At 46.1% G+C, this 21,421-nt stretch overlaps 1 protein-coding gene across 1 annotated transcript in view; it reads right to left on the reverse strand.

The window, feature by feature from the left end:
* The window catches only part of TGM3 (transglutaminase 3), a 46,073-nt gene that overhangs the window by 10,410 nt on the left and 14,242 nt on the right, over positions 1-21,421 (reverse strand). The window contains exons 3-9 of the mRNA XM_011943363.1: positions 20,944-21,183; positions 20,241-20,359; positions 18,317-18,445; positions 14,120-14,297; positions 13,880-14,015; positions 4,671-4,774; positions 2,566-2,811 (exon numbers count right to left, since the gene is read on the reverse strand). Coding sequence (XP_011798753.1) covers positions 2,566-2,811; positions 4,671-4,774; positions 13,880-14,015; positions 14,120-14,297; positions 18,317-18,445; positions 20,241-20,359; positions 20,944-21,183 — 1,152 coding nt within the window. The remainder of the gene's footprint in view (positions 1-2,565; positions 2,812-4,670; positions 4,775-13,879; positions 14,016-14,119; positions 14,298-18,316; positions 18,446-20,240; positions 20,360-20,943; positions 21,184-21,421) is intronic.

A 21,421-nucleotide genomic window follows, 5' to 3' on the forward strand; every position in this document is an offset into this window, starting at 1 on the left:
CACTGCAGCCTCCACCTCTCCACCTCCTGGGCTCAAGAGATTCTCCTGCCTCAGCCTCCCAAGTAGCTGGGATTACAGGCACTCGCCACCAAGCCCAGCTAATTTTTGCATTTTTGGTAGAGACAGGGTTTCACCATGTTGGCCAGGCTGGTCTCAAACTCCTGACCTCAGGTGATTTGCTCACCTTGGCCTCTCAAAGTGCTGGGATTACAGGCATGAGCCATTCCCCCGGCCAGATGACTTACTGTAAGCATTTTACAATACAGCAAGCCCCCTCCCATAAATTACAAGTGATTTGCAGAGACTTCAGAGGCCAACTCATCCATGCCCATCAAGTTAAGGCCCTAAGAAGAGACACAACTTGTCCAGACCACTCTGAGATGGACTGGGCCAGTCACCTGCAGAGGCAGAGACGGGGCCAGTTCCCTGGTGTCTGGACCTCTGGTCTAAGTTTTCTCCCACACACCCTGCTAAAAAGGAGGCAGGCAGCCAGATTACCTAAGCTGATAGTTTCTGGTGGGCTGGGTTCCTTTTGATGCCTTCCCATCCTCTAGTCCAGTTGTAAGTCCAACCCAGAGCTGAAGGCAGTGCACGGATCTGAGCCTTCTGTGCCTGGGACCTTGAAGCAGGTGTGTTTGCACAATGAGGCCTGGAGCCTCGATGCCTATATAGGTCACCTGCTGGGCTTACTCAAGGCTAAGCTTCCTCCTGTTGTTTTCTCCCTTTGCTGTTGCTGTTGCATCAATACGTAGCAACCTATTTTATGGGCTTTTCCTCCCTGGGGCCCTCAGAGAGAAGCTAGAATCATTGGGTAAGAAGATCTGGGCAACATCAGGCAGGGTGATCTATACCGTCATGTAAGGGCTGAGGCATTGCTAGGAGTCCTGCAGGGACCCCCTCCCCTGCCCCCACAATGGACCTACCCATTCTCCATTGTTTAGGAGGTTTGGCTGAGACAGCCAGAGATCAAGGTGTGGGGGTAAGGTAAGGAACCCCCCAGGATCATACAGTCATGTAAGCAGCACCTGCAAAATAGTCACCTTGGGAAGTCATTGTTCCAGTGAGGCTATAGAGGTTCAAATTGATAAATAGCAGTGGTGCTATGACTAGATGCCAGGCACTGCACTTGGCACTTTGTATACCTTAGCTCATTTAAATCCTGCTAAAGACAGGCATTGCTCTTCTCATTCTTCAGGTGAGGAAGCCAGGGCTCAGAGATCAGAGGAAACTTGCTCGAGGCCACACAATTATGGCTGGTAGGGCTGGAGTTCACCTTCCACCCCCGAGTTTTTACTCCCTGGCCCCCTACGCTTGTTTCTACGTCATAACATTGTTGAAAATACTTGTCCTACATCTCCACACCCCCAGCCCATCTGCAGCGTCCTCTGTTGCATCCCCAAGGCCCAGCATGAAGCAAGCACTCAGTAGGGGCTCAGAATATGTTTATTGACTGAGCGAAGGTCTACCTGAGCTCAATCTTCGGAATGACCTGCAGAGGAAGACTGGGGCCAAATTGAGGCCACCAATCTCATAACCCTAAAATTGTGCCTCCAAATGTTCACAAATACCAGCACCCACTTGGACTTGAAGTCAGACCCCATCGCCTGCGCTCAGCTTTCCTTTTTTGTAAACTCGGCCAACACCAATAGCCAACAGTCACTTAGAGATTCAGGGCTTACTTTAGAGGGTACTGTGTGCACATTTATGAGAATGCTTTTCTTGACCCCTCAGAACGAACTGTGAGGATCAATGGAATGAACCATTTCAAAGCATTTTAGAAAGAGTGAAATGTTGACCCCATTAAGGAGTGACTGTGGCCTGCAAGAGCAAGCACTAAATTACTTTCGGCTGTTTCTAAAAATGAACTTCGTCTTCAAATGCAGAACTTTTATCATCATTGAGAATCCTCCAAGAGATGCGCTGCTGGTTTCAAAAGCAACTCTGGGAAGCAAATGTAATTGAGTCGAGGCAGCCTCGTAGCAACTGGCCTTCCAAGGTGACTTTAGGGGGACCAGCAATGTATGCGTGCCTGAGATTTCAGGAGCCCGGGCATTCATACCATGTAGTCACACCTCATCTGGCCTCTTCGAAGACCTCCAAATGTGCACAATGTCTCTAGGTGTCTTTGTCCATTTCTTTGTTCAGATGGTTTTCTCCCTGAGTTTCTCAGAGGCTAGGGGAGCAGACTGATGGAGAAATCTCTCCCAAAGCCTTTGGGGGCCTTTCACGGGGGCCTTGTCTCTCCTTATGATGCTCAGTCATGGTGCTGTCACCCTAGCTGTGCAGTTGAGACAGGGACACAGCTGGGGATGGGCTGGGTTGGGTTAACAGTCACCCGTGCCCTGCAGCAAACTTCCACTGGCACAGCAGCTGCCCATGATGGTTTTGTTCCCTCTGGAAACAGTGCTGGGAGGTGGGGGTTAGGTGCTAGGGAACAATCCTATCATTCAGGCAGAACTGGCTGCCAGTGCGGGGGAGGGTGAGGCCTTTTCTCCTCTCCACCCTCAGAGCCATCCTCCCACAATAGAACCCCTCGCAGCACTGCCCCACCAGCGTCCCTCCTACCTTCTGGGTACTTGTACTTGTCCGTGACGTCCATGCGAGCGTTACTTCCCACTGCCTTGGTGCTGATGTACCTGCCAATGGTGCGAGTGTCCACGGAATTCTTTGTCTGTTTGCCGGTGGTGCCATCATACAGCCAGGTGATGCGGTCGGCATTCACCTCCGCGAAGATAAAGGGCATGTCGAAGCTCAGGTTCACATCACCCTCTCGAATACCAATGACCGAAGCGGGGCCGCACTGGAACACCCCTGGAGGCCAAGATGCAGAGGCTGGATACATGCCAAGGCCACAGCCTGCCCAGTGCCCGATTCCCCAGGGCCTTCCAGGACTCCTGCAAAGCCCTGCCTCTGCCCCGCCCAAATTCCTTTATCCCTGAGTGTGTGTCCCACTCATTTGGCATTTCGCAGAGACCCTCCTGGGCTATTATTCTCTTGCTGGTCAGACTCAACCTCTACATAAGACTACACAATTCTGCATTCCGGGTGCCTAATCCATGCTGACCCACTGTCCTTGGTCTGTTTCCTAAAGAGGAAAGTCTTGCTGTCTGGTGCTCAGGGTGGCTGCCTCTTTTCTACCTCTGCAAATCGTTCTGACCTAGAAGCTCATCACTTTCCTATTAGAAGACTTCCCTGAACAGGCGGCCTGCAGGGACCTCTTGTTCCTCTGAGTTCCCAAGCCTGACCATTTCTTCCCTCTTCTAGCACTCAGCATAGGAAGCTTAGATAGGTAGATAGATGGATAGATAGATAGATAGACAGATGTCAGTGACTTTCATCTTTTTTCACCACAACCCCTAGAAAGAAATACATTTGACATCTTGGCACACATGTGATACAGAAACAAAAGTTTCACAGGACAATGGTCTTTAGTCTAACTATATCTAATGAGCCTTGATAGTTTATGTTCTTTTCCCCACTTTTCATTCCATTCAATTTCATTTTTCTTTCCTAAAATGATGGCCACAACCCACTAACTAGATTTTATAACCACTAATGGGTCACAATGAAACTTTCAGAAAATAGTGGCCTAGCAAACATCTCAGTTACCTCCAAGTCCCCAAATCTAGTAGCATGCACTGATTCTGGTAGAGGAGCTAGGGATTGGGGGGTGGGGTAAGACTTAATTTTCATTGTTAGTCCTTTTAGAATAGTTTGAATTTTTTTCAACTGCATGCACGTATTACTTCATAAATCACTTTAAAAAAAATTTTTTTTGAGATGGAGTCTTGCTCTGTCTCCCAGGCCGGAGTGCCATGGTGTGATCTCGGCTCACGGCAACCTGTTTCCTGAGTTCCAGCGATTCCCCTTCCTCAGCCTCCCAAGTAGCTGGGATTACAGGCATGTGCCATCATGCCTGGTTAATTTTATATTTTTAGTAGAGACGGGGTTTCACCATGTTGGTCAGGCTGATCCCGAACTCCTGATCTCAAGTGATCCACCCTCCTCAGCCTCCCAAAATGCTGAGATTACAGGTGTGAGCCACCACGCCCAGTCCCATATATCACTTTTTAATGTTTCAAAAAACAATTGAAAATGAGGGTAACAGACAAGACATGCTCTACAGGTCAGAGAAGGGAAGAAGAAAGGCTCCTGGAGAACCTGGGACCCAACCCCTGATGGGGCAGGAGACAGAGGGAGGCCAGAGGAGGAAGCAGAGGCCTGGGATGGGGATGGCAGAGGCGGCCTGCCTAAGGGGGAGCTTCGTGTGCCAGAGGGAGCTGCTGTGGGTGGTGACCAGTGGAGAACATGGAGTAAACCCCAAGGGCAACAGGGAACCACAAATTTTCTGTGCTGGGAAGAAGAGGCTGCTGCAGTTGGTGCAGGAAAATCATTACTGGCAGAGGAAGACTGCTCTCCCTGCTCACCTGGCCTGTGCCAAGGCTCTGTGCAGCAACAGTGGCCACTGTGGGTGCAGGGCAGGCACTCATTTAAACAGCAGCCCGAGTCACACAAAATTAGCAGGGGAGATCTATTTTTAAACTATTTTTGTTTTAATCCCATCATGCACTCCAGAGGGAGAGGGCTTTGGAGTTACTTCCCTATGCTGCTGTCCACGGCTGTAAATAACTGTGAGGCTCACGACTTAGAACCACACCCAGAGAAGTTACCTTGGCTTCTTTCCTGCGGGGTAGCATCCAACACCTGCCATCCACTGTACGAGGGACCCAGGTCAGACCTCACAAACCAGCCTTCATTCCAGACATGGAAATTCCTGCAGATAGAACCAGAGACTGCAGCGCTTGCCCAAGACCACACAGCAGATGAGTGGCAAGACAGCACATCTTCGCCCCGACAGTGCAGCACAACAACGTGCATTGAGTGAGTTTGTCCTGTGACAGCTGTTATGCTAAGCCCTGGTGAGCATCGTCTCATGGAAATCCTCACAGCACTGTGAAATGGGTACCATTTTTATGCCCGTTTTATAAAAAGGGAAACTTGGGCTCAGAGAAGTTAAGCAGCTAACAATGGCAGGGTCAAAATGTGGACCCATGTACGTCTAACTCAAAAGTCAAAGCCTTGACCAGCATGCACCTTTCTTTTCTTTTTTTTTTTTTTTTGAGACGGAGTCTCGCTCTGTGGCCCAGGTTGGAGTGTAGTGGCCGGATCTCAGCTCACTGCAAGCTCTGCCTCCCGGGTTTACGCCATTCTCCTGCCTCAGCCTCCCGAGTAGCTGGGACTACAGGTGCCGCCACCTCACCTGGCTAGTTTTTTGTATTTTTTTTAGTAGAGACGGGGTTTCACCGTGTTAGCCAGGATGGTCTCGATCTCCTGACCTCGTGATCCGCCCGTCTCAGCCTCCCAAAGTGCTGGGATTACAGGCTTGAGCCACCGCGCCTGGCCATGGAGCAGAATGAATACAGAGTGGAGCCAGCCACTCAGGGACAAACCCACACAGCTTTCTCCCTGTGCCTGGCGGGTTATGCTTCTGTGCTCGGTGTGGGCTGAAAATGAATGGGGTTGCTGCAGGAGTGACTGGCCTACCTAAGAGCCACACTGTCTCTTGGCTGGGATCTGAACTGAAGAATGACATCTGCCAGTCCTCAAATGTTCTTCATCTTGTGTCTCAATTTGTAAGCCTCAGTCACCACTCACCCCTCGCCAGGCACAACCAGGTAGCCAAGGTCTTACTCATTCTGTCCCCCAATTCTGCCCTCTTCTCTCCTCTCCACTGCTATGGAAACTACAGTCACACTGGTCTTAGCACTTTTCAGTTCAACATGAAGAAAACATAAGTTCGACATAAATCCAAGTTCTAGTCAACCTGGAAAAAAAAATTCTTTCTTTCTTTTTTTTTTTTGTTGAGATGGAGTCTCGCTCTGTCGCCCAGGCTGGAGTGCGGTGGCACAATCTTGGCTCACTGCAAGCTCCACCTCCTGGGTTCACACCATTCTCCTGCCTCAGCCTCCTGAGTAGCTGGGACGACAGGCGCCCGCCACCGCGCCTGGCTAATTTTTTGTAATTTTAGTGGAGACGGGATTTCACCATGTTAGCCAGGATGGTCTCCAGCTCCTGACCTCATGATCTGCCTGCCTTGACCTTCCAAAGTGCTGGGATTACAGGTGTGAACCACCACACCCGGTCAAAAAAAAAAATATTTCTATACTCATAAGGTGGAAAAGATAGTTCTAAGCAGACCACCCATTTCAGAGGCCATAAAGGAAGAGACTCATATATTTGAGTATGTAAAAATATTGAAATTACATGTAAACAAACAAAAAACCTGTAGTTCTGTTTTTGGTATGGAGGATAAGCTCAAAACAGATGAATCTTTTTGCATATAATGAGAAACTGTGGGGGGAAAAATGAAAAACTAGAAAAGACACCTGAGCATGATCAAAGCACGATGATTTTGGAGAGGAATCAGAACGTGGAGAAGCTGCACTTGGTATGAGTTTGCTCTAAGGAAAGGCCACAGTTGGGGTAAAGTACATGGAGCAAGAACTCGACAGGCAGCCCACAGCTTTCTGACCTGAGGAACCAGGAACAGAGCCTGGACCAAACTGGGTTGCTGGAGAGTGAGGGGGGAATTCTGGAAAGAGTCAAGGAAGCTGCCCAAACCTCTGGGTGACCCTCAGTCATGCATGGATGAGGCAGACCACGAGCCATTCAGCTGGAGATAAAAGTACTGAACTGAGAGCAGAGCCACTGTTTACTGCAGGGGAAACAATTTGCACATTGAGTCACCCAGGATAAGCAGCTAAAACAAGATAACAGAATTCAGACACATGCAACATCTGGCATATGAGCCAAAATTACTCAACAAGCAAAGAACCAGGAAAATGTGGTTTATCCTCAAGGGCAAAGACAATCCACAGAGATCAACCATAAAATAATCCAGATGTTGGAATTGTTGGACGAAGACTAAAGCAGCTACGAGAGCTAGGCTCAATGAAATAAAGGAAAATATGCTCATAACGAATGAAAAGAGATAAACTTTGGGCAGAGAAACAGAAAATATGAAAAAAGAACCAAATGGAAAATTTTTAACTGGAAAAAAGATCAATATCTGAAATTAAATGATAAATAAACTTATTAGCAGGATAGAGATGACAGAGGAAAGAGTCAATACATTTGAAGATAGATGACTAGAAATTATCCAGTTTGAAGGCAGTGAGACAAATGATTGAAAAAAATCAATAAAGCAGAGAAAATATATCCAACATACATGCAAGGGATTTACTGTATCAATATTGTAATGTACTTACAAATTGATAAGAGAAAGCATACTTTCCTTGAACTAAGTGATGAAAAAATAAGAAATAGAAAAAGAAAAACATGCCCATAAATAGCAATGAGCAGGCAATTTTTATAAGAAATACGAATAACCACCGAACATATGAGAATAGTTTTAACCTCAGTACCATTAAAAGAAAATTAAAATGACAAATAGATAATATGACAGAGATACATAGATGACAGCTATTAGACTGACAGAGATTAAAGCATAGGGTGATACTCATTGTGGTGCTCATTCCGGGTGGGAAAACAAGCACTGTCATACCCCACTGGTGGGAGTTTAAATTGCTGTGACCTCTGTGGAAAGCAATTTGGCAACGAGTATAAAAACCTTTAAAAATCTACATACTCACTGAGCCAGCAGGTCCACATCTAGGAATTTCTCCCATGGAAAAACTCACGTAAGTGCACATAGATGTGTATCTAAAGGTGTCCACCAAGGCATTGTTTGTAATAGCAAAAGTGTTGGAGCAAAAGTTCAGCAACAAGGGAATTGGCAGACAAATGGTGGCAGAGCCATGGAATGGGATATCAAACGGCTGTCAAAAAGAACAAGCAAAATCAATCTAGTACTTACATGGAGAGATGTCTAAGAGATATCATGAAATAAGAAAATCAGTGTGACCAAACATCGTATGTTCTCACTCATAAGTCGAGCTAAGCTACGAGGATGCAAAGGCATGAGAATGACGCAATGGACTTTGGGGACTCAGAGAGAAAAGATGGGAAGGGGGTGAGAGATAAAAGACTACAAATTGGGTTCAGTGTATACTGCTCGGGAGATGGGTGCACCAAAATCTTACAAATCGCCACTAAAGAACTTATGTAACCAAATACCACCTGTTCCCCAAAATCCTACAGAAATAAAAAAGGAAAAAGAAAAAACACCTATGTGTATATATGTAGATGTATGATAAATCCACTTGTTAAAAAATTATACATAAAACATTGGAGAAAATTAGTCTCCAATAATTCTATTTTCTTAGATATCCACCATGAACAGTTTGGTGTATGTATCATATATATAGTGCATACAAACTAAGTTTTATGTTACTTATTTCTGTAATGTTTTTATTTTCTATCATGTGAATTACTCATTACTTCTATAATTAGAAAATATACATAAGTTGTATGATCATAGCTAACACAGTGTTAACACAGAAAGTTGTGTTCTAACTGCGTTATTGCATATATTAACTTACAACACCTTAAAAGACAGAAATAATGATTATTCCCCACTCAACAACTCTGGAAACCGAGGTTCAGAGAAGTTAAGTGACTTGAGAGGTCTTACAGTGAGTAATTAAGCAGAGTGGGATTTGAATCCAGGCAGATGGGGTTAAAAAAGGGAAACAGGTTAACGGTAGGTTCCATTTTATGTAACTTGATTTTACATCGGTTCCATTCCATATAACAGAATATGATGCATTTCTGATGTATTTGAAATGATCTTATTTTTGAAGATTTTTTAATGACGTGGGGGAATGCTCATGATATAATGTTTAGTGAAAAAAACATGACTAAAACTACAGGTCAAGTGGTTGGTTTTGAGGTGTGGGAAAACATGGGATGTATCTATTATATGCTCTGCCTTCTACTCATGCCTTGTAAAATGTATCATCCCAGTTCTATAAATAATAATAACTCATACAGAAAAGATGAATGGAAAACTACCAAGTGTTGAAGATATGTGAATAAGATCATAAATGATTTTTATTTCTTTATGTATTTTGAATTTTTCTATAATTATTTTTAAAAGGGCATCATAAAAATGATCTCCAGGACCCAGGAAGTCTTTTTGGACAGGCCTTCATGGTCAGTTAGAACTCACCAAGGAGAAGGCAAGGGAAGAAGTGTGGGAAGATGGTCCTAGGTGGGTGAAAGGGGCAAGGGAGGGATGAGAAAGTAAGTGAGAACACCAAGTTTCATACTCAGTTTGCTCCTGGCAGAGCAACTAAGGGGAAGCGCAGGTTGGTTAAAAAAAAGAAAAAGTGATAAGTAGCTGTATTTTAATACTTGCTTGCAAGGCAGGAATTTAAGGCAGAGCAGATAACAACTACATCCTGGTTCCTCCCTCATGCAAAAGTCAGCCACTTCAGTTACACAGAAATATTTGGGATGTGCATCTTTCTGATGCTCAGTGGCGCCATGTGGAAATTCCAGTGTGAGTTTCTGGTTATGTGCCACACTCTCTCCCACCCCTCAACCTCGGGCTCCACTCCTTTCCTGAGGGTTTCAGGAGCAGGAGCTCAGGAGAGGACAGACTGTGGGCATCAGAACTACCCGAGGCATTTATTAAAAAGTGCAGATTTCTGCTGCTCTCATCTTTCCCCACCCATATTAATTCTGATGCAGTCTTTGACGTTTATAAACCACTGCTCTACAGACACCAACTATGCTATGCTTACCTCTGAATTCACAGAGTTAGGAGACCTTGCCTAGAAAGTGGCCCCAAACCCCACCCTCTGTAGGTAAACTCCCATTTGTCCTCCCAAATTTTGTTCAGATACTACCTCTGCCAAAAAAGCCTTTCCTGACACGCCAAGAGAGTGCCAACCATACCTCTGTGCTGTCTCTGAATCTTGCAAGTAATTCATTGATTTCATTGCAACTCCATAATTGTCAAGCTTTTAATGCAGCTGTAAACTCCTCTATTCAGTCTCTAAGGCCCAGTTATAAAACAAAACAAATAAACGAAAACCCTCCTCCAGCACATCTTGTTCCTCTTGGTGCCCAGAGTCCAGTGCAGGTGTGCATGGAATCACGTTTGCTGAATTGAATTGTTTCTGGGCTGAAAGCACTCTCTGTCCCTTCCTCACTAAGGGCCTAGGAGCCAGTTCAGGACTAGTGGAAGCAGGTATTCAGAGACAGAGGCCGTGGAGAGATGGCATGAGGAGCCAGGGGCTTGGCTGAGGTGTAGGTGCTGACAGCTGGGGGCACTGCCCGACTCCACCTCCTTGGCAGGGCTGGGCAATCTCTAGGTGCCTTCTACCTCAGAGTTCCGCAAAGTCTACAGGTAGAGTCAGATCTATGACTCTAGAAATTGGGGGATCAAGTCAAATGAATGAAGAAAACAAGCCAGAAAATTCAAGATAATTTGACTAGACTGTTCTAAATCATTCGGCTGCTGCTCAGGGGCTGAATAGGCTTCAGAGACCTCCTGTGCAGTGGCCCCGAAGGAGGACATCTCAAAGAAGCATCCCAAACTAAGCTCCCCCGAAAAGTGTCCTGACTCGGAAGACAGTGACTACTCCGGAGCTGTGTGCCTCTTAAGCCAAACCACTAGCATGAGCAAAGTGGCTTAGAAAAAAATTTACCCCACTGGCTGCTGTGAATCTGATTAAAAGAAAGCCCTAGAAAATGTCACTGAGGTCCCCTGATCTGGCCCTTTGTTTTACAAGTGGGAAATTGAGGTGTAGCAAAGGCAAGGAACTTACATAATGTTATGCGCTTAAGAGTGTCTACATGTCTCCAAGTGTTTAATCTTAGACAGCTTACTTCTCTCAGGGCCTTTGTTTTCTCATCCATAAAAAATAAATTGGGGATGAAAATAACAATGCCTACATCATTTGTGAAGACGGAATGTAAGCAATTAGAACAGTACCTGGCACACAACAATTGCTCAACAAATTATTAGTTGCTGCTGTTACTATTACTAAGCACTTCTATGCTTAACCTCCCTTGATTCTCACATCCTATTACTTTAGGCAAATCTGGGCACGGTTCCAAAGCATTCAACACTTTTTGGTAACGTACAAAGATTCATATCAGAGGTTTTCTGTCCAAACTCCAGTTGCCCTTATAATAACAGCTTAGTAATTTCACTCCAGGCAGAAACTGGCTCTTGGTTTAGCTCTCTCCTGCATGGGATTTAATGGGGAAGGAACAGTAGGGCTCCCTTGGTTGGGAGGGCTAGCTCTCTTATAGAAAGTGGAATGGGCTGAAACTCCAGAGAATTTAAAAGTTTAAGCTGGCAAAGGACTTAAGAAATCATCTAGTCCTAGGCCGACCCTTATATTTCACATATGAAGAAACTTGGGACCAGAAGGATAAATTGCCTTGCACAAGCCTCATAGCAATTTGGTAGTAGGGCTGGAGCTAGTGCTTGGGACTCCTTGTCGTCATGCCCTCCAGGGCTGGCTCCCCCAACCATCAGCTGTAGGGAATGGTGTAGGGAGTAACTATCAGCTCCCTTGGCTTTCTGAGAAGGTTCAGAAAAGGGGAGAGGAAGGGAGGAGTGACAAGATCCTCAGGAACAGTCAGAGCTTCTACACCTGGCCCCCTCCCATGAGGCCACAGAAGTTACCAGGGAGCCATCCTGGAATGTCTCCATCAGCTCCTACTTGTTCCAAAGGTGATGTTAAGCTGATGTGGGGGGCAGTGTGAATCACTAACCAGGAGACCTGGGTTCTAATTCTAAATTTAGCTTAAAAGCCTCACTTTCCCACTTCCAGGACGCCTTCCTTGAGGATTTCCTCCAAGTTCCCAGTATCCTTGTCTTAATCACTTGTCTGGGCATCACACATCATGCTGTGTAGCAATTAGCCTCTACTAGTGGCTTCCCCACCCCTCATCTCCTAACAGCACCATAAATGCTTTCAGTGGAGGAACTGAGACTTAAGCTTTCCATGTCCCTGCAGTTCCTAGTGTACAGGATAATCACAGAAAGGACATGCTGAGGGGACCCCCAACTTGTCTGACCAACCATCTCCTTTTGTAGAAGAAACTAAAGTTAGGAATGGTATAGGCCCAACTATTGGAGCTGGTTGTGATGGGATTTTGGACACAAGAACAAAGAAAAGCCCAGGGAAAAGAAAAGACACTCATTCATGAGAAGTTGGAAAACAAAGTCTGGCCACAAGTAAGCAATATCATTAGAGAGAAAGTTGTATATGTGCAGATCAAGAAAGAAACTCCTTAAATAAGCTTTCTCTCCCCTAGTAAAACCCCGGAATCCATTGACCCTGGGGTGAGTTACATAATCCTCACTCTCCTTCAGAAGGGAAGGGATGCTTTTATTACTCAATTCGGTTGTTGGCATGGAGTTGTTATTTATTTGTTTTAACAGTGTTTTCCATTATTAGCTATTTTCCTTTCATTTTATACCCTTAGTTATATTAGGTACATTTCAGATAAGTTAGATATATTTATTCTGGTAATGATAAGTAATACAAATATGTTATGCAGACTATCTTAAAATTGAACATCTGAAAATAAGATGACATCTGTCATATGATTATCTAGCCATATACATGCATGTGAGCAACTATGTGTGTGTGTAGCCTTTGAAATGGATTAAAAGAATAGATAGAGGGGTACTTTATATAGACACATAGATATCTATGTGTATATACAGATATAAACATCATTGCCAATTGCCATCCAGTAATAACCTAGTATATGATGTAACCTTAAACAGTTGTAACAATATCTATTTTTATCTATATAAGATCTATCTATCTAGTGCTCTATGCAGTTACAGATATATGTCTACACATTTCATATAATCTACTTCCTGTGGCATCTATCATTAAATTACGTGTGTGTGTGTGTATTGATAGTGTGCACATGGCATATTTATGGTTAAGAATATAAGTGCCCAAATATATATACAACATTTTGGCCAGGTGCAGTGGCTCACGCCCGTAATCCCAGCACTTTGGGAAGCTGAGGCGGGTGTATGGCCTGAGGTCAGGAGTTCAAGACCAACCTGACCAACATGGTGAAACCCCGTCTCTACTAAAATACAAAAATTAGCCAGGCATGGTGGTGCATGCCTGTAATCTCAGCTACTTGGGAGGCTGAGGCAGGAGAATCACTTGAACCTGAGAACATGAGGGTGCAGTGAGCCAAGATTGTACCATTGTGCCCCAGCCTGGGCAACAAGAATGAAACTCCATCTCAAAAAAAAACTAATTGTTTTCATCCAGAATCCAGAATAAACTCTGAACTTTTGATGTCAACCAAGGTGTATAATAGCTCTCACTATATATATGCTAAGAGAAGATGTGTTGCTTTTCTTATTCTCTTTAAGAAAGTTTAACCCTGTCTCTACTCAAAATACAAAAAAATTAGCCAGGCGTGGTGGTGGGCACCTGTAGTCCCTGCTACTTGGGAGACTGAGGCAGGAGAATGGCGTGAACCCGGGAGGCGGAGGTTGCAGTGAGCCGAGATCACGCCACTGTAGTCCAGCCTGGGTGACAGAGCAAGACTCCATCTCAAAAAAAAAGAAAAGAAAGTTTACAAGTCGTATGGATTTTTATCTTCTAAAGTAGTATAAGGTCCAATGGATCCCATAAATTCAGAGTGAATTTAGGAGCCCTGTCTTTCACTGGGATCAGACCCTTCGTCTGACGGCGGCAAGACAGACCAGGCTAGCAGACCGCAGAGCACCGAGAAGAGGTGTCTTGGGTGCTGCTAAGTGTGTAATCAGCATTGCCAGCATTTCCATTCTACACGCTGTGATGACATGTTACTTGCCTTGCAACTCCTATTTGGACCTGGGTCCCAGGAGGATGGCGAGAGCGAGAAGCCACTCAAATGTGGTGCTCGAGGTTCGGGCAAAAGGTGAGACACTTACCATACACTATCACTACTCCTGTCCAGGGGGTTTCCCATGGCGTCGTAGTACACATCCACACTGAGATTTCGGTCTGTGTCATGAGCTGAGCTGAAGTTGGTGATCACCCGGGAAGGAATCCCCAAAGACCGCAGCGCTGCAAGTCAGGGTGGGCGTGAGGACTCAGGTGGTGGAGACGGTACCTTGGCATAGCCCACTGCCACCCACTGACCCAGCCAAGGCACACCACACCCAAGGTACCTGTGTTGAGGGTCCCAGCAAAGACCCAGCACTGGCCATATCGGACTGGGCTGAAGCCAGATTTTTTCCAGTCCTTGAGGATCTCCACGCTGCCGTTCCAGTTCCTTGGGTCACGACCACCCGTGTAAGTGCCGCTCCAATTCCCAGCAAGCACACCATTGTCATCATTGCTATTGATCTGGGCAGAAACCAGCCCCCAAAATGAGTCAGCACTAATGCCTTTCCTAGGGAGACTGACATGCAGAATTCAGAGGACAAGGTGGGGAGATGAGGAAGGAAGCCAAGGACCATGATTGAACTTTTCTTTGTCTTTCTACGTGACTTGGGGATGATCATTGTAACACTTAACCCCTAGGGGTATGGAGTGGTTTATGAGTTTAGAGGTGCTTTCCCAAACAGGCCATGTTTGATTGTCCTTGATCCATACGTCATTCCTGTGCGGCAACCTGACATGGGAAACAGACAGCACAGCTTGTCTGTGGCAAGGCAGGGCACAAATCCAGCTTGCAGAGGACTTCTGGTAGGAAAGAATTCACAGGCTATCACTGTTATCTGTCTGCCTGGGAGTCCATGGTTTGAAACTCTTTTTTGGTATGTGGTCTTACAAAAAGATCACTTTATTTATTTATTTTTTATTATTTTCTGATACGGAGTCTCTCTCTCTCACCCAGGCTGGAGTGCAGTGGCATGATCTTGGCTCACTGCAAGCTTCGCCTTCGAGGTTCAAGCAATTCTCCTGGCTCAGCCTCCTGAGTAACTGGTATTATGCGTGCCACCATGCCCGGCTAGTTTTTGTATTTTTGGTAGAGATGGGGTTTCACGATGTTGGTCAGGCTGATCTCAAGTGATCTGCCCACGTCGGCTCCCAAAGTGCTGGGATTATAGGCGTGAGCCACCGCACCCTGCCAAAAAGTCACTTTAGAACTTCAGCAACTAACTTCTTCTTGGAAAGAATAAAGATAGAGTATTTCTTTTCTTTCATTCATTCAGCTATTTGTTCATTTGTTAGTTTACTCATTCATTTATTCAATTTAAGGCAAGGTTCTTATCTAAGTGACACAACCAAGAGGCAGCCTGAAAAGATCACTGGACTAGAAATCAAGAGACCTGAGTTCTATTGTCTTTTAGGGACACACTTGGAAATATTTACAGGTGAAATGATGACAAATGTGCAATGTCTAAGATTTATCAAATCATCTGTGAAAGAGAGGGTCGGAGATGAAATGACACCGGCCTTGAAGAGGTAACTGTTGAAGCTTGAGATGCATACACAGGAGTTCTTTATGCTTTTCTCTCTACTTTTATATAGGTCTGAACTTTTCCATAATAAAAGTTAAAAGAGAAAAGGAGACAGTGAGGTTACAAGCCCCACCTTGCCACTTGCCAACTTGATGATTGCACAAAGGTCTGTTCACCTCTCCAGGCCTTAGTTCTTCACCTTCCAATAAGGAAGAGAATTTTCAAGGGAAAGTTAGGACAAAGGCGCTCGGAGGTGTCTTCTGTAGTCAAGGGTCAGGGTTTATGAAACTTTGGCTGTCGTTTATCTAAACTGTGCAATGAGAGGCTGGACCAGGATCTCCGAGGGCTCCTCCAGCCTGTGTGTCTTACCCCCTCTCCTTGGAGTGCCTGTAAGGGGCAAGGCCTATGAGAATGGACAGTCTGGACACAAAAGGATCCCTGCCCAGGACAGGTCATGGCCAGCCTTGCCACCGCTCAGTGCAGTGGTGAGTTCTGCACCCCTTCAAGGAGGGCCTGGGCTGTCATGGCAGAGTCAGGCAAGACACAGCCTCCTTCGAGACAGAAGGTTGTGCAGTCCTTCCCCATCTCCTGAGTCACTGGTGCTCCAGCCTCCAAAGTGGCTATCAGCACGGTCATCTCTGGCTGAAAGCTGAGCATTTCAAAGCTCTGCACAGGCCATAATTAGTTCATGGCCCAGCCCAGCTGGGAGGTCTGAACGGAGCATCTGGGAGGTGCAGCTGAGGAAACTGGCTCCACGATAAAGTGGTTTGGCCCTGGGGTGCGAGTGAGTCAGCGGCTGCAGGAGCCTCTGGCCTCACCCACTCTCTCCTAGGACAAAGAGGCTCAGCATTCTAAGTCGCCAGGGCTTTAATCAAACCTCTTCCAGGCCATTTGGTTTCAAGACTCTGCTCCAGGCTCACTTCCTCTCCATACCCTCCCTCGGCTACTCAGGTCCTCGTTCATCTCCTTAGAGCCTCTGAGTTCCCCGGGCCACCTTACTCCTTTCCTGCCAGGCTCAGTCTAAGACTCAGCTCTTTCCAAAAGCCCTCTCAGAGGCACTCCAGATATTTATCATGCAGCTGAGAAGTTGTTCCCATTTCTAACCAAGTAACTAGCTCATTAGCATGAACATATCCAACTCAAAAGTCAAGAGCTCAAGAAAGGCCTAAACCATGAACCATAGAAATAAATAAATAAAGGTTACAGAATTTCTGGGCAATTACTTAGTTTAAGAGGGTTAAAGTAAAGAATTCACTTTGACTTTTCACCTTTTTTTTTTTTTTTTTTGAGACAGGTTCTTACTCTGTCACCAAGGCTGGAGTACAGTAGTGCAATCATAGCTCACTGCAGCCTGCGACTAATGGACTCATGCAATCCTCCTAGCTCAGTCTCCCAAGTAGCTGGGACTACAGGCATGTGCCACAATGCCTGGCTCCTTGTGTGTGTGTGTAGATGAGGTCTCACTATGTTGCCCAGGCTGGTCTCAAACTCCTGGGCTCAAGTGATTCCCTGCCTCAGCCTCCCAAAGTCCTGGGATTACAGGTGTGAACCACTGCGCCTGATCATGACTTTCTGCTTTTTAACTTACAACTTTTGAGCAGGTTGATCTAGGTTTAGATATTTTGGATGAAAATTTTTGGAAACAGGGTCTTACTCTATAACCCAGGCCTGAGTGCAGTGGTGCCATCATAGCTGACTGTAACCTCAAGCTCCTGGGTTCAAGTAGTCCTCTTGCCTCAGCCTCCTGAGTAGCTGGACTACAGGTATGTGCCACCATGCTTGGTTAATTTTTGTCTGTTTGAGATAGGGTCTTACTCTGTCACCCAGACTGGAGCACAGTGGCATGATCTTGGCTCTCCACAATTTCTACCTCCTGGGCTCAAGTGATCCTTCCACCTCAGCCTCCCAAGTAGCTGGGACTACAGGGACATGCTACCATGTCCTGCTAATTTTTTTTTTTTTTTTTTGTAGAGACAGGGTTTGCCATGCTGTCCAGGCTAGTCTTGAACTCCTGGGCTCAAGTCATCCACCTGCCAAAGTGCTGGAATTACAGGTGTGAGCCACTGTGTCTGCCTATGCCTGGCTAGGTTTTTTTTTTTTTTTTTTTTTTTTTTAAATTTCTGTAGAGATGAGATCTCACTGTGTTACCCAGGCTGGCAGCAAACTCCTGGGCTCAAGCCATCTTCCCACCTCCATCTCCCAAAGCACTGGGATTAGAGGCATGAGCCACCACGCCCAGACTAGATGGAGACATTCTCTATGCAATGAGTGCAGAGCCATAGATGCCTCCTAGGGGATCTAACTGTGTGTGTGTGAGTGTGTGAGAGAGAGAGATTGTGAGTGTGTGAGTGTGTGTGTGTATGTGTGTATGTTGTAGGGGCACAGGCCTTTCCCATGAAGGCCTTGTTCTGGTCTGACTTGCATGCTGTGTGCCTTAAACAAGCCACTTCAGCTCTCCAAGCTTGTTTCCCCATCTAGATCCTGAATGAGGCAGCCTACCATCTGACACCCTGGGCTGTGCTCTGGGCTGCGGAAGAGATGAGTTAGGCAAAGGAGGTCACCACCTCCAGCTCAGTAGGGGTCTCGTTTCCTTTCCCAGGAGGCCTAGTGATGGAGCAGAGCCCTAGATTTGCATTCTCCCATCTTTGGCAGGCACCCAAAGAGCAAGTTCCCTTTTCCTCTGAGAAAGGCTTCATGATGTGGTGGAAAGGGCTTTGAAGCTGGCTGGACCTGTGTCTGGCTCTGCCTCTGCCGCATACTCACTGTGTGCCTCAGGCAAGCCCTATAACTTAGAGGGACCTTGTGCTCCAAGTTGGTAAAATGTGTATGATTCTAACCACCAGCTGTAATTGGTGAGGCTTTAATGAGATGACATATATAAAGAGTGCGCGTGCCTAGCCCATAGGTGGTGTTCAATATATGATGACAACTAGTTGTGATCATTTTCCTGTTACTCACCATGGCACTCAGCACCCGGCCAACGTATTTGGGGTCATTTCTGCGGGCCACATCAGTAGCAGGGTCACGGCGGAAATTCAGACTCCTATCCAAGATTGAGAGGCAGATGCTCAGAATGTCTTCTTCAAACTGTTCAGAGTGAGACCATACATTACAATGAAAGAAATGACAAGGAGAGTTGGCTCAAGAAGGGAACTACACTGGTGAGAACCACAGGAACTGTCAGATCCTTTGACTCTGTGGCCTCTGGAACTGAGAGCTACTGAGGACAGCCACCACGCCCAGCCCTCAACCCCGCAAACTCATCCAGAGCACTCATTACACACAAGACCCTGTGTATTTCCTCAAAGGCAGCTTTTGAAACAAAAAAACAAAAAAGAGAGGAAAGGATAATAAATAAAAAAATTATAAAAAAGAAAAAAGCTAAGACCTTGTGCAAACTCTCCTAAAGTGAATGCATGGGAGGTGGCCTGGTCTAGCCGATGCCCTGGCTGCCACAAACCTCAGGAGCAAGCCGTTTAGCCTGTCTGGCCTTGATTTCTCCATCTGTATAATCAGGCCAAACTCATCTCAGAGTTTTCTTCTATCTCTGACTCCCATCCTTTTTGTTTTTTTTTTTGAGACGGAGTCTTGCTCTGTCACCCAGGCTGGAATGCAGTGGCTCAATCTTGGCTCATTGTGACCTCCACCTCCTGGGTTCCTCCTGGGTTCGAGTGATTTTCCTGCCTCAGTCTCCCAAGTAGCTGGGATTGCAGGCCCACGCCACCACACCCAGCTAATTTTTGTATTTTTAGTAGAGACAAGGTTTCGCCATTTTGGCCAGGCTGGTCTTGAACTCCTGACCTCAGGTGATCCATCCGCCTCAATCTCCCAAAGTGCTGGGATTACAGGCGTGAGTCACCGCACGTGGCCTGCCTACAATCTTGAACGTGTTATTGAGACTCCTGGGGAACTAGTTATAAAAATAAAATCTCTTGTTAAGTATATGTATTTGAAGCGTTTTGCACAAAATAAGACTTAATTGAAGTCATTGCTTCTCAAACTGAGAAGGCTGAGATCCTCTTGACTTGGGTCTTTGCATTTGCTTTTCCTTCTGCCTGATGCTGTTTCCCAGGATCTCTGTCTGGTGCCCTCATCTCCTTCAGGTTCCTGATCAAAGGCTCCTTTCTAAGTGAGGCCCTCCCTGACCATGCCATCAAAAAAAAAAAAGAAAATAGCCTCTCTTCCACTCCTAGGTGCACTCTATTCACTATCCTTCTCTTTTTTCCTTCCTCCCAATAAAGGAGATAGCCAACTTGCTCCAGTTGACTACAGACAGGGTCTGTAGATGGTCCAAGCACACATCCTTCTGATATCCAAGGCACCCCGCCCGAGGTGCTTTATTCTAATGCCTTTGTCTGGTGGATAAAAGAAAAGGTGGAGGGCATCCCTGAAAATTTTCTAAACTGACAAAATCTGAGAACTCTGTAGACTCAAATGGGGATCACTATAATAAAGGACCAAGAAGGTGTAGCTTGGAAAGGCTGAGTGGGCACACTAAAGAAGTTTCATCACATTTTTACATGGAATGAAAAACAGAAGCTACATCACTGTCCCCAGTGTCTCTAGGGGGCCTTATATCTATGTGTGCACCCTGGCACCAATACTACTTCATTGCGTCAATTGAGTTATGTGTATGTTCTATCTTGCCCACTAGATTGCCACCCCTTCAAAGATGGATCTGTCTTACTCATCTCCTGTATCCTTAGTGTGGATCCTGGGGTCTGACACATAATAGGTGGCCAATGAAAGTCTTCTGAATGCATGAACAAATAGAAGGGCAGGCAGATGGACAGATGTGGACTTCCCATTGATTTGTGGGGCAAGCTGCTGAGCTTCTTGGGTAAAAGGGACATTACCCTCAGCCTCCTTATGACCCTTTTACCTGTCCAAAGTTCCAGCCAATCATGCTAATTCGATTTGTGCTTCCCACATAGATGATGCCGGCATCTTCCTGAACATACTCTTCTCTCTCAGCATGGTTACCCATAAAGACGCTATCCGCTGTTTGATACAAAAAGCAGACACCAAGGACTAGAATCCTAGGAGGACTGTAGGGATCATTCCTCCTCTCCTCCAACTCCTGAACTGGCCTGGGGGTGGGAGCAAGCCCCACCTTTTGCCCTCCCCTGACCCTTGGGCTGAAATTCTTCCAACTCCAATTGTGGGAACTATGAGCTGGAAAGAGAAGCTAGGATGACTTGAGGGTCTGAAAATGAGACCCTGGGGATGAGACACCTGCTCTTTCTGGCAGGAAGTTATCTCCATGCTGTGGAATTATACTGTGGTATTGTCCCTTAAAATGAACCGTGCTATGCAGTTTGTAAAAGTTCAATGTGATCTCGACAATATTCCCAGAAGAAACAGCAGGATGTCCATTTAATGGTGAGGACTTGGAGAGATAGAGGGACTGCCTAGACTCAGACGCTGCTGAAGTGTCAGAGCTCCTCATTTCTAGCTTCTGCACCCTTTACACAGCCCATGGACTTTCCCTAATCAAACCTGAGCCTGTGAAGATTATTTCCCCCATCCCCTTTCTCTTTTCTAGCTTAGACCAGGGCTGAGAGTGTGGGTGGTTAGACACCTACCGTTCAGCCAGGGGTTAAAAAGCAGTATGAACGTCCCAAGTTTCACAGAGGAGACGCCGCCCTGGGAGGAGATCTGGAGGGCCATTGTGTACTGTCCTATGGGTGCGCTGGCAGGACTGGAAATGCTAATAGTCAGAGTATTGCCATTGCTTGCCTGAAGCACCGCACTCCAGCCACCGCTACTGCCATTGGAGAGTGGAAACACAGCCTTCGTCATGGCCGACTCGGAGGGGTAAGGCCCTGTCAAAAAAGACAGAGGTTGAGAAAAACCAACAAGCACTGGTCAGACTGTGGAAAGACCAGGTTCCAATAACAACCCCCGTCTGGGGGACATGAGCCAATGAAGCATCATATTTTGCCACTGGAAGTAACTGGAATGAACATATAGGCCAGATCCCTCTTGATTTGAGGATGGTGACTCTCAGTCAGGCTCAGAGATGGACAGCAACTTGCCCAAGGCCACAATGAATCAATGACA

The sequence above is a fragment of the Colobus angolensis genome, unplaced genomic scaffold (assembly GCF_000951035.1).
Source record: "Colobus angolensis palliatus isolate OR3802 unplaced genomic scaffold, Cang.pa_1.0 Scaffold219, whole genome shotgun sequence".
NCBI classification, from domain to species: Eukaryota; Metazoa; Chordata; class Mammalia; order Primates; family Cercopithecidae; genus Colobus; species Colobus angolensis.